This window comes from Strongylocentrotus purpuratus, unplaced genomic scaffold, assembly GCF_000002235.5.
Source record: "Strongylocentrotus purpuratus isolate Spur 01 unplaced genomic scaffold, Spur_5.0 spur5_scaffold_12, whole genome shotgun sequence".
NCBI lineage: Eukaryota > Metazoa > Echinodermata > Echinoidea > Camarodonta > Strongylocentrotidae > Strongylocentrotus > Strongylocentrotus purpuratus.
In genome coordinates, this window is record NW_022145597.1 from 8,514,736 (window position 1) to 8,527,993 (window position 13,258).

Genomic DNA, 13,258 nt, shown 5'->3' on the forward strand with positions numbered 1-13,258 from the left:
AACAGCACAATATAAAACACAATGTATATATACATGATATATGTAACAATTATTTCAACATAGAGTATACAGTAAATAATTCAGATACGGAAGGAGGCGAAAACCCGGCAAGCATAGCTTGAGTTGGGAACGCCCATAATAAATTAACACAGTTACCGAAAGAACATTATAGATATTATTATGAAAATTACATTGTTTATAACAGAACGTTGATAGGAAAGAAAAAATAGTGAAAGGAAGAGAGGAGAGAATTAAGTATAGGAAGGCATGTTCACTTATAAAGAGAAAAATACATAAATTGGGCTGTACATGTGTCTGCGATTACATCATAAAGATAACGAAGTACAATTGTAAAATAGAGAGCGGGTACATATTAAAAACAAGCAAAATCGTCAAACAGACAACAGCTTTATCCCACAGCATTGTCCTGGGAATATACAGATCGTACTAGCAACAAGTTATCAAAATAAATAAATAATCGGTCAACAAACATATCATTAAATTCCACAAAAGATCATTTCACACATAAATACAAGAGAGGGTATCAATATCGAGCAATTAAATACATTTTTGCCTTACGGGAAAAAGTCTGTAAGGAGAGCGATTTGTGTAGAATAGATGTTAAGGTGTTCCAAAATTTTGGCCCAGAGTATCGAATGTCAAATTGAAATCTTCGGGTTCTATGTTTATGTAAATGTAAGTCTTTTACCTTAAGTATCTTTTTTTCAAAAAATCTGTATGGGAGCGAAAGGGAGAATAACAAATAATACGAATGATCTTCTTTTGTAATAACAACACTTTAATGACGTTTGATGTCTGTTCACCATAAACTAAGAGACCATAGTTGTGTGTGTTACCCCCCCCCCCCCAACTAAGATACCATCGTTCAAGTATGGGAGTTAAAAAGAACTGTAAAGCATAATTAAGGAATTAAGATGAAGACATGTCTTTAATTTATAAATAATACGAATAATTATAATCTTAAAGTAAACAATAGCCCCCAAGATGCTGGTATATATTAAGACGCTGGTAGTCTCATAATAAGACCCTTCAAACTATATAAGAAACGCACATTTCTTCACTACATCCTGATGTAGTGACAATGATTGTAATAAAAATAATTGCAATTTTTATTTAGCAGTATTAATCGATGGAGCATTTTTATTGCATTACTTAAAGAATTCCAAAACTTTGGACCTTCATATATAAATGTTTTTTGAGCTAAGAGGGGCCGTAAGAGAGGTAAATGAAAGTTGTCCGAATGTCATGTTGGGTAATTATGAACTGAGCTATTTTTAAAAAACGTTTCTTGAAAAGAAGATGACAACATATTATTTTTATAATTATACATAAATTGACCTAGTTGGAAAAAATGTAAGTCTTTTACCTTTAGTATCATATTTTTAAAAAATCAGTATGGGAGCGAAAGGGGGAATTACAAATAATACGAATGATCTTCGATCTTTTCTAACAACACTTTAATGATGTTTGATGTCTGTTCACCATAAACTAAGAGACCATAGTTCAAGTATGGGAGTATCAAAGAATAAAGCATAATTAAGGAATCGAGAGGAAGACATGTCATTACTTTATAAATAATACCAATATTTCGGGAAATAATTTTACAAATATTGTCGATGTGATTTTTCCAAGAAAGCTTTTTGTCAACCGTTATATACACCCGAAAATGTATTAAATGAAACACACTCTAATTGGTATCTTGATTGCCATTCTTTTCCACCGTATGTCTGCATAATGTGAGTATGTGTGTGTGATGTATGTACGTATGTGAGTATGAGTGTGTTGTATGTAAAAATGTACCTGCATATCACTGCCAAATCCGCAATAATTTGAAGTTGGGCGGACGACGGTATGCAATTAGGCGCCATCTTGATTGCGTCTGAAGCACAAATTAGGAGTAGATATTGAGGAATTATTCTTCTTCCGAAAAATGTTTCATTATCAAAGGAGTCTCGATCTGCGTTGTCAACGTTCTTTTGGAATTCACATTACGACGGTTAGAATAGCAGCTGGCGTATAGCTTAGGTGAGATTGAATTTTTTGTGTGTCGATTTGATGGAGTATGACAAAATGTGGGATTTTAAACACGGAAGTAAGATGAAACGAGTGTGTGTGGGTAGTACGTAGACTATGTAGTTTGTGGTGTATTTCTAGGTTTGTAAGGAGTGTTGTAATGGCAAACAGGAAGAGAAAACAAGGTGATATGATGTGGATGAAGCGGAATGAAGCAGTGTATTTTACCTCTATTTTCTTCTACATAAACTGAGGCTTTAAAGCTGAATAGACCCACTCTATCTGCGTTATATCTATATTCATGGGTGTCGATCCCGGGGGGATGGGGGGGGGGGGGGGGGGATACATCCACCCCCAAATATTTCAGGTGGGGGGGGCCTGTACAATCATCCCCCCAATAATTCACCATTAAAAAAAAATGAAGAGAAGAATTAATGATTTGATTCGATTTGATTTATTTATTCTCCGAATTCACAATAGAAAACATGATATATATATTATACAGAACATTTACAACATAATATGAATAGACATTTAAAAAGAAACATAATATACAATGTAAACAAAAGAGGGACAATAATGAAGTCGGAAGGACACCCAGTTCAGTCAAGCCATAGAGACAAGACTGTTCTTCCACAAGCGCGTAGCCAGGAATTCATTTTAGAGGGGGGGGGGCGGTAGTGAGCACGCGAAGCGTGGAAATCACTTACAGAGCGCGCGTAGCGCGCTCCCTAGGGGGGAGGGTGCAGGGAGGGGGAGTTCCCCCCCTCCCGCGCGAAGCGCGAAAGCTTTAAGGTTTCATTAAATTATAAGAGAAAGAAGACGATTCGCTGTACCGTCCTCGACTCTTAATCTTTGTTTGAATCAAGTTCCCCTGCCTCCGCGCGTAGCGCGGAAGCTCTGAAGCTTTATTAGATTATTAAAGAAATAAGACGATTCGTTGTACCATTCTCGACTCTTAATCCTTATCTAAATTCAGTTTCTTTTGACGTTTCATTAGAGAAAGAAGACGATTCGCTGTACCGTCCTCGACTCTTAATCCTTTTTTGTATCAGTTCAGTTCAGTTCAGTATATTTTATTTTTGCACGGCACCAACTTCTGTTGGTCCGTATCAAGTTCCCCTTCCTCCGCGGAAGCTGTAGCGCGGAAGCTCTGAGTTTTATTAGATTATTAAAGAAAGAAGATTCGTTGTACCATTCTCGATCGACTCTTAATCCTTGTCTGAATTCAGTCCCCCCCCCCCTCCCCTCCCGCGGAAGCTTTGACGTTTCATAAATTATTAGAGAAAGAAGACGATTTGTTGTACCGTTCTCGACTCTTAATCTTTATCTGAATTCAGATCCCCCCCCCTCCCGCGCGAAGCGCGGAAGCTTATACGTTTTATTAAACTATTAGAGAAAGAAGACGATTCGTTGTACCGTTCTCGACTCTTAATCCTTTTTCTTTCTACCTCCTCTTCCTTTCTTCTTTTTTTCTCTCTTTTTTTTTTTTGGCCGGTGTTTTGGCGTTTTTTTTTTTTTTTGTTTTGTTTTGTTGTTTTTTTTTTTTTTTTTGGGGGGGGGGGGGGGGCGACCGCCCCCACCGCCCCCCTGGCTACACGCCTGTTCTTCCATGGGGTCCAAGATGAGCCAATGTGGACTCTGTGACGAATTCGAATTCGCAAATAATGTTGTCGACAATCAAACCTAACTGCAAAGCATGATGCTTAAGCAATATCTTGTATGGTGTATAAAGTGAAACAAATATTGAAATCATCCCTGATAGTTGTAATCACAATGTAGGGGTATATACCAATATCAAAAACTTGTATATTTTCGCTTTGAGCTTTTCCTTTGTAGGTGCCCTTTTTCCCCAGAAAGTGCCCCCCCCCCACTCTGAAAGTCCCTCGGCCGCCCCTGAGTTACATACATGGATCTAGTGCCTCTTGAAAATAAGCTCTTTGTATGTACATAAACAAGCAATACAACAGAATACTCCAGTTCGATATTTTGGAGAAAGATTATTATGTCACAACTTATTATTTTTTGTTGTTGAAAAGCTGATGTAGGTCTATGTATTGTATTCAAACATAACAGGCATAAGATAGTTAAGGTGTTTTTTTAAGATTAGAATGTTATTTAGTTTGAAGTTTTGTTCATAACACCCTTCCAATAATAATTCACGTTCTAAGACTGGTTACAGTTTTTGAATAAAAAAATAGTGCTCTGGTCAGGGCCTTAGGGGAATATTATGCTTATATTTTAGAGCGTATCTGGTATATCTGGGTGAAGAAGGAGATAATGGAAGTTTGTTGTTAGGTAGTTGGAACGTAAGTTTTATATTATGTTTTTAAGAAACAGACAGTTTGTATGAGATCAGGAGTGGAAATTTTCTGTCATTTGAGAACCAAATTTTGCATCAGTGATATTTTTTTTCATTGAATTGAGTTTCCGCAGAGAGGATTCAGTTGGTTTAATTAAAGAAGGAAGAGAGTCAAATTAAGAACCAAAAGCAATATGTTTTTCATTTATTAATTAGAACTTTGTTTTTTGAGATCTCCTTACACAGAATATTGGAATGGGTTTTTTCACGATGAATGTTGTTTGGAGACATCAATATTCATAAAATGTATGTTTCTATCACCAGGAAATAAAGAATTCTCTGTCTACATGAACATTTCCTGGTTGCTTATTAATGCATTTGCCCTGCACTGGTAACATAATACTTTTACAAGTTGATATCCCTCACCTTTGGATTTTTTTTGTGTGGTAATGTCTAAATTTCGTTTAAAAATAGATGATATCAGTCTGGTAGGCCTACACTGCAGGCAAGAGTCAGGACTAACATTTAGCATGTTATTAATTTTATTACCACTCTTATATTCTCTGAAATGTTATCTTTATTGAGGGTGACTTGAAAAAAGTTAATAACTTGGAGGGGAGGGGGTGCAACCTGCCACACGCTTCTACCTCTTGGTTGCTTTGATCCATTGCCGAAAATATTTTGGCACCTATCATCCCCCCCAACCACGGATACAAATCGACACCCATATCTCTATTTGTTTTTCTCTCCCCCTTGTGTGTATACATGTATTTCTGATAATCTAGATTTCGATGTTTTAACATATTAATGACATCGCAAACATAATTATGTTTGTATTCATTAAATCTATTTTTCAATACCCCAATTCCTTTTCGTGCATAACATAGAAGTTAAGCATTTTTCATTGTCCTATAGTTTATACAAACTGAAACAACTATAAGTAGAACTGCAATGACAGCCTTGACGACTGCATTTCTACGTGTCAAACGAAAGCATATGGCTCCGAATAGTCTCATTGGACAACACGGAAATGGTGTGTTGAGGAGGGGAAGTGAGAGTGTTCATGTGTGTGGTAATTGTATATGTGTCAACAATTAACGACTATCACATGACAGATGGCTAATCATAAATCTACAATGACGAGTAAACTGTACATCACAGTCCACAGATATGTGCCTTGAACGTATATAGCAGACGGCAATCGGCGGATCAGACGACACTTGATAGTGATTTTGTATGTGAGATTGCTTTGCTAAATATAAAATACAAGAACCTTTTCCAGTGTGTGTGTGTAATTGGGTTTTTACAGGCGTGTATCAATCAGATATGATTATTTACGTCTGGGGACCGCCTTTTAACGTCACCATCCGAAAGACGTGACTCAGTTTCGAACCTGCGTTCTCGGCTGAATCAGTTTGTAACTTCCACTGTTAGCTGGATTATAGGCGCACGCCACAACGCCTAGCTTTTCCATATCTTTAAACTACCATAATATGACATTGATATCTGATAATTAAACAGTTAGTAAAATAAACCTACGAAACTACATAATACAATAAAATACTTGACTGAAAGTAGGGGAGTTTGAAGTCTTTCGTCTATGGCTGTCTTTTAATCCCCTTAAGAACTTAGTTCGGCGTGGACAATAGCAGTGGTCATCATTGTTATCAACTTTTAAATGTAGGGGGACAATATTTCAGACCACCCCAACTAATTTCTTGGAGAGGGATATACGAGATCTCCCTTCACCCCCCCCCTATTCAGAGGCGACGCTCGGGGGGGGGGGGGGAGGGGCTCCCTAATTTTCAATTACCCCCAAAGTGCACCCTTTTACATATTAAAGTGCCCTTTTTATTTTTGAAAAGTGCCCTATTACTTTTCACCTATGATAAGTGCCCCTTTTGTTTTGACACGTGCCCCTTTTCCTTCGACAAGTTCCCATTTTCCTTTGCTATAAGTGTCCATCGTCCGTTCTCGTAAGTGCCCCTTTTCACTTTTGATAAGTGCCCCCTTCACCTCTGATTATTACCCTATTCAAATTTGGGAGGTGCCCCTTTTACTTTGACAAGCGCCCCTTTTCCTTTGTTTACAGTGCTCCTTCCCCCTTTTAACTCCGAAAAGCGCACCTTTTTTCTTCACATGTGGCCCTTTTCTTTTCGAATAAGTGCCCCTTTTCCTTATGATAAGTGCCCCCATTAAAAAAGAGCTCCGTCCCCTTGTCATAAGTACTCCTCTTCATATCTGGTCAGTGACCCTTTTCAGGTGCGATAAGTGCCCCCTTTTCCCTTCTAGTAAGGGACCAATCCCCATTTTCATAAATGCCGCTTTTCACCTCTTGTAAATGCCCCTTTTCCTTTCTATAGGGACCAATCCCCCTTTTCATAAATGCCGCTTTTCACCTTTTGTAAATGCCCCTATCAAAATATGATGAGGCCCCATTTCCGTCGACAAATACCCATTTACAATTCTCACAAGTGCCTCTTTTGTAATCCCTGGTGAGTGCCTCTTTTCAGGTATATGAAGTGTCCCATTTTCACCTATGATAATTTCCCTTTGTAGTTTGACACGTGCTTCTCTCCTTTTCTAATAGGTGTCCGTAAACGTACCCCTATGTTAAAGCGACTAAGAGCAATTACCCCCCCCCCCCCAAAGCTCGTTCGCCTCACTCACTCGCATTTATAGCTGATATATTTATGTTACTTATCAAAATTCTTTTTAGGCTTCTGATGTGAGTAGGACTTATGATAATGTGCTTCTATCTCCATCAGGATTGGGCTTTTTCCTCTTCATAAGATGTAATTTTCGCACGGCGACCTCACAAATCTCAATTTTTTTCTCCAGAAAGTGTCCTTTTTTTGTTGGTGCCCTCCCTTCTTTGGAAGTCGCTCCGCCACTCCTGCACCACCCTCAGTCACGACTCATTTGTCTTTACCGCTACATATTCAGTGACTGGCGACAATTTTTGCCGCCAGCTTTTGTTTTCCCGGCACAAATTGTCGCTAGGGAGGCGAAAATTTGAACTCAGCAAGACCGGCACAAATTATTGTCGTCGTCGACAACTTGTGCCGCAACGGGTGAACCATATTGTGCCTTCTTCCAAAAATGAAACTAAATCGAAGGCGTTGGTCATGTTAGTGGTTCCTGCCTGCAGGCACGTAGCCAGAGTTTGATGTTTGGGGGGGGGGGGGGCACATACATGTACTCGATCGACGTCCTGGGGAGGGGTCTAAAAAGGTTCATCCGATCCTGGAAATTTTGGGGAGCACGTGAGATTTGAGAAACAAAGATTTCCAACCGATCGACTCATGTTTTGGCACTAAAGGGCAATGCAACACCTATTTTTGGGGGCCCTATATTTCATTGTTGTGCTGCAACTCATGATTGTTTTAAAGTGAATGCCATTAGTGATATTAGAACCAATTACGGTATTCTATAAAACCAGACGTATCATTGAGAGATGCAGGCTTAATATATTTACCTACGTGACATCTATTGTATACGGTGTTAGTTATGTTTACGAAGCATTTAGATTATATTATGGTCGTGTTATTATGTAGTAGAAGTAGTAAATCATTCTATATTCATACTAAGTCAGGTTAAACCAACTAGTGTGAACACACCTCATAATATGTGTATGCTTAATGTGAGATGTATAGTGACGAGTTCATACCCCTACTATACTAGTGGAGCAAGTAGTAGTAGAGTTAATCCTGATACCAATTCAATAGTCTGTGCATTGGGAGAAGTTTCTCCTGTTTTTATCAGAGATAACTGGTGACATGTCATGACTTATGGCTTTTGGTCAGCGGTAGTCCACCAACTGGAGAATCGTGGAAAAGAGAGAATTTGGTTTTGTAGTACAAGTTTCAGGTCTTGATAAATGAGTTTGTTATGTATTTGTAGTTTCTAACTCTAAACTTTTTCTCTTTCTCTCGTCTCTCTCTCTCTCTTTTATTCCCTTTCATAACTGGTTTTCTCTCTTTTGCTGTTTAATATCATATGTGAAGACTGAGTGTGATTTTGTTTGAATATATTCCTTGTATCTTTTATTATACTTTTGTCACTGCATATAGAGAAGAGTTTTGCTAGAATTGAGAAAGTAATTTTGTATTATTTCAGAAAAGGATTTTAGGGTTAATGCGACTATAGACAGGTCGGGAAATTAGAGAAAGTTGGGTTAATGTGTAAAAAGACACAAAACGACTTTAAACTAGTTCACATTGGTCTATAATTACAGTGAGCCGTGTTCGGATTAGAATATAAGCAGCCAGATGTCTATGCCAATGTTGTTTATGAATTTAGAGTAGCTGTGTTCATATTCATATTTAATCCGTATTACATGTACTTGTATTTAGTCTCATTATTATACAGTTATTGACTGGCAGGAGGTGTAATATAACATTCTTTGGACCTGAAGGGAGTTACATTCCCAAGTGGTTATATTTTCCCGAAGCGCGCATCGCTGAGGGAAATATGGTCACGAGGGAAAATATAACTCTCTTCAGGTCCAAAGAATGTTATATACCCCCTGCCAGTCAATAACTGTTATATTAGATAGCCTTGGGGTTTTTTTTTTGGGGGGGGGGGGGGGGGGGGGGGTCCATTTTTTTTTTGCCCGAAATTTTAATTTTTTTCGGGGACAATCAAAATTACGGGAAAATAATCTGTCGAGACAGTTCAAGAAAAGAAAAAAACTTTTTTTTTAAAATTATAAAAAAAATTTGGGGAAAAAAAAAATTGAAAAAAAAAAAAAAATTGATTTTTTTTTTATTTTTTTATTTTTTTTATTTTACCCCAAAAAACATTTTTTGGGGAAAAAAGAAAATGTGGAAAAAGTAATTTTCAAGGGTAAAAAAAATTCGAAAAAAAGAAAATGGGGGAAAAATAAAATAAATAAATAGACGAAAGTTGTCAATGCAAAGAAGAATAGGAATTTAGAACGTGAACGTAAACTAGGCATTGACGAAAGGTCGTCAATGTAATACAAATTCAGATTGAGAACGAGCACAAGGCATTGATGGAAAGTCGTCAACAAAAATTAGGCAATCATAATTATGCTATAACACAATTCCTAAACCCATCATTCATAGCTTTTTCCAGGCATCAGCGCCTTCTTCAAGAAGTTTTAAATTCTTTCTAACGATAAGTGCTTTCTGTAAAATTGGGCAGCATAGGTTGATACTAAACTATTCAGATGATGAGCGACATCTCTTAAAGGTGATTAAATGTGGATGCGTTGGTCAATATCAATGGGCAGCTTTAGTCGTGTTCACAATACTGTAAAGGTTCTAAAACATGCATAGCATACAAGGACACATTGAGTGTAGACAGAATATCTTATCCAATGAATTAGCAGGAATATTAGAGATGGAATTTCAACCCCAAAAATGGACATTCTTGCAAAGCAAGGACATGCTATAGATTGTATGTTTGGAAGCCAGATTCTGAACTATAAATAGGATACAGTGCTCGTGAACATGAAGACACTTTAACAACCTTTGCCATTCAAGATATGAAATTACTTGTATGCAGTTCTCCTGCTTTCAATCTAGAACCCTCTCCATAGTATTTTGTGCAATTGCTATTGAGTAGCTGAAATACCCTGCCAAAATAAGTATGTTTCTTCAAAGAGATATTTTTCTTAGTTGAAATATTTGTGAGATTTTGCCAGATGCTAAATTATGTTGAAGACAGCCGTATATCTCTCTACATTGTAGATAATCTTCTCTTAATGAAGAAAAGGATAAAGCCCCTGATAGGTAGTCAAATGGACAAAGTTACCAGAAGACTGTGGACCTCACATAATGGGTTCTATTCCCTGCGGTTGGAAAAAAAATAAGCCTACCTTTGATGCTTGAGCACTGTATCATGGAAACTTGGTTTATGCCTAGGTAATAGTGGTTTTTAGAGGTTTGAGCTGAACCATTACTATTGTCTCTCTGTATCTCTTTGCAGTCAGAATGCCTCCCATACATGAGGCTGCCCGGATAGGCAAACCAGTCCAGATCATCACCACCACTGATAATCATTCCTTTGAGTTGAACCATGAAGCCTTAAAGAAGCTGCTTCTCAATGAGGATGTAAGACACAAGAATGTGTGTGTCGTCTCAGTTGCAGGAGCGTTTAGGAAAGGGAAGTCATTCCTCCTAGACTTCATGCTCAGATACCTCAACAAGCAAGTAAGTCAGTTGCCCATAAATGTACGTATGAAAAAGTAGTACTTCTCTGATTCTTGTTTTATAGTGTTACTGGCTTTCATAGAACCTAAGTAGAGGTATGTCAGATGTTTCTTTCAGCTGCGAAACAGTATGATAAAAGAAGCTTCAAATGCATTCAGAATCGAGGTCGTTGTGAATGATAATTTCAGACTTAACTTTTTTTATCCACGTATAATGCAGACCCTTAAATTCTTATGTTCACGATGGATAAGACATAAAATTTGATTCGAATCAAAATGTTTGTCGAGACTTATGTCGTATTTTTCCGGTTTTTGCTGATTGCTCATATTCACAGGAATCTGATAATCCTCTGTTGTATCTTATTCTCAGAACTTTCATATTTTATACAGTCATGTTAACTTGTGATTTGTCACTCCCTTGTACAAACCCTTTGTGGAATCTACGTAAGGGGGTATCTCACTAAGCGGCAAATTTAGGTTTCGCCACAGTTTGTAAAAGTTGGCAAACGTTTCGTAAAGGTTACAAGAAAGTTCGCATACAGTTTTCATTGTCGCAAACAGTTTTTCTTGTCGCAAGAAATTTAGAACATATCTCACTGAGCGGCGAATGCTTGAGAACGTAGGGAATTTGGGGTTTGGCCAGGGTGAGTAAAAGGTTGCAAAAGGTTGCAGGAAAGTTCTCAAACATTTTTCATTTTCGCAAAAATTCGCTGAAATGTTGCTAATTGTCGCTAAACGTCACTAAAAGTCGCTGATTTTCGCTAGAAAAGTTGGCGAATCGAAATTCGCAACGTTCGTAAGGGGGGGGGGGGTGGGTGTGGGGGTGCGACACCCCCCCCCCCCCCTCCACTTGTCAGGATATTGTCGATAAAATTGCGCTGCCGTCGGGAAAAAAGAGAAAAGGGGGAGGGGAAAAAAGAGAGGGAAAGGGAAAGAAAGAAAAAAGAAAAGGAAAAGAAAAGAAAGAAAGGAAAAGAAAGGAAAGAAAGGAAAGAAAGGGTGTACATACTTTCATGTTCCTTCATGTAATGTTTTATCTATCAGGGATCAAAGGATTGGCTTGGACCAGAAGACCAACCGTTAGCAGGATTTCCCTGGAGGGGAGGTACTGAGAGGGAAACCACAGGGATCTGGGCTTGGAGTAAAGTATTCCTATGTCCTGGACCAGATGGTGAAGAGGTAGGGTTATTCAGAAACACCATACTTGAATGATGTCATCTCTTTTTCATAAATGTGTGCCTGACAGGCAGGCATGCCATATTAGAGCTACAGATTTTATACCATATAGTGATGTACTTTGTTACTTTCTCCAATCACTCATGTGACAGATTGTGGAAAAGAAATAATGTGATCCTTAAATATTCTCAATCAATCATTGTATCCTGAAATAAATATAATTTGTCTTAAATGATTTTGAATGCACAATTCAGTCTTTGGTTTTAAAGCACTGTCAAAATTAAATCCCTGTATTCAGTCTATGGAAATGTGTAGATTCGGTGAGCTATGAGTTATTTTTATAAACTTATTAACACATAACATGAAGCATGTTTAGTTACCATCTAAAATTATTTTATTTGTTCATATGATTATGAACAGCAACAAAAATTGGGCATGTTGACATCCATTAGCATTGCCTGGTAGTCTAAAGTTCAATGTTGACCGCAAAGATGGATAATTATTTAATAAAATCTTATTGAAGAATAATTGAGTAAATTCTGTTCTTATAGTCTGAATACTAAATTCTGGAGGTTACAATATAATGGGATACAAAAAATAATTACAGTCTTTACACAGTGCTTCACAATAATTAAACAAAAGCAGCAATAAATAAATTTATCTTTATGGTATCATGAAAAAATGGGCATATTTTATATTGACCTAAACACATTACTATTGATATATTCCTATAATGAAACTTTGTAATGCAGGGTGGATTTTTTAAACCCATTTTTTTTTTTTGGGGGGGGGGGCGGCGGTGAATTCATGGGGAATAGAAGTAGGTGCAGAATAAAAGTAGGTACAGATTCTTTTCAGTGGTGTAAACAATTGATTTAACGAAGAACTAGATTAGTTTTTACATTACATGTAACTACACATGTAGGATAGCTTCTAGTGAAGACCTAGAACTTAAATCTGGAATGAATAGTGTCTGAATTACAAGTTAAATGGATCCCAAACCTGCCTAATATAGGATTTAGATGTAAACCTAGTTAAAACGTATCTGTTAAAAATAATTTCAAAACATGATATTGTATACATTACTTTTCTGCCATGGTTCTCATAACTTAATGGTTAGTAAATTGATTAATTAGAAATAGACACATGCATATGTGCAAATTTGAGTTGCTTAAAAAAAAATTAAAAAAAGATTTATGTATGTATAACCAGTATTTGAAAGTGAAAGTTAAACTTGTTATTATTTGTAGGTTGCAGTGATCTTAATGGACACACAGGGAGCCTTTGATTCAGGGTCAACTGTCGAAGAATGCGCTAAGATGTTTGCTCTAAGTATCATGAATAGCTCACATCAGGTGAGTTGGTTGGTTGCTGTACAACTTATATGCTCATTCAGATATGACGTGGTAAAACTACGGCAGTTTTTTAAAAATTATTTTTGTCATGCAATGTGCTTCTTATTTCTGTATCTTATAACACAGTGTTCAATGAATATGCAAGTCCTGCAATGCACGTAGTTTCCTTTCATTTACATGTTTAAAAAAATATCTGATAAGCCTTTTAAAGGC

The 13,258-nt window shown here is 37.2% G+C and overlaps 1 protein-coding gene across 1 annotated transcript in view; it reads left to right on the plus strand.

The window, feature by feature from the left end:
- The first annotated feature begins 1,952 nt into the window (after nt 1-1,952).
- Nucleotides 1,953-13,258, plus strand: part of LOC115922604 (atlastin-2-like) — a 31,660-nt gene continuing 20,354 nt past the window's right edge. Inside the window, exons 1-4 of the mRNA XM_030981760.1 lie at nt 1,953-2,046; nt 10,292-10,515; nt 11,559-11,693; nt 12,941-13,045. Coding sequence (XP_030837620.1) covers nt 10,297-10,515; nt 11,559-11,693; nt 12,941-13,045 — 459 coding nt within the window. The 5' untranslated portion in view covers nt 1,953-2,046; nt 10,292-10,296. The remainder of the gene's footprint in view (nt 2,047-10,291; nt 10,516-11,558; nt 11,694-12,940; nt 13,046-13,258) is intronic.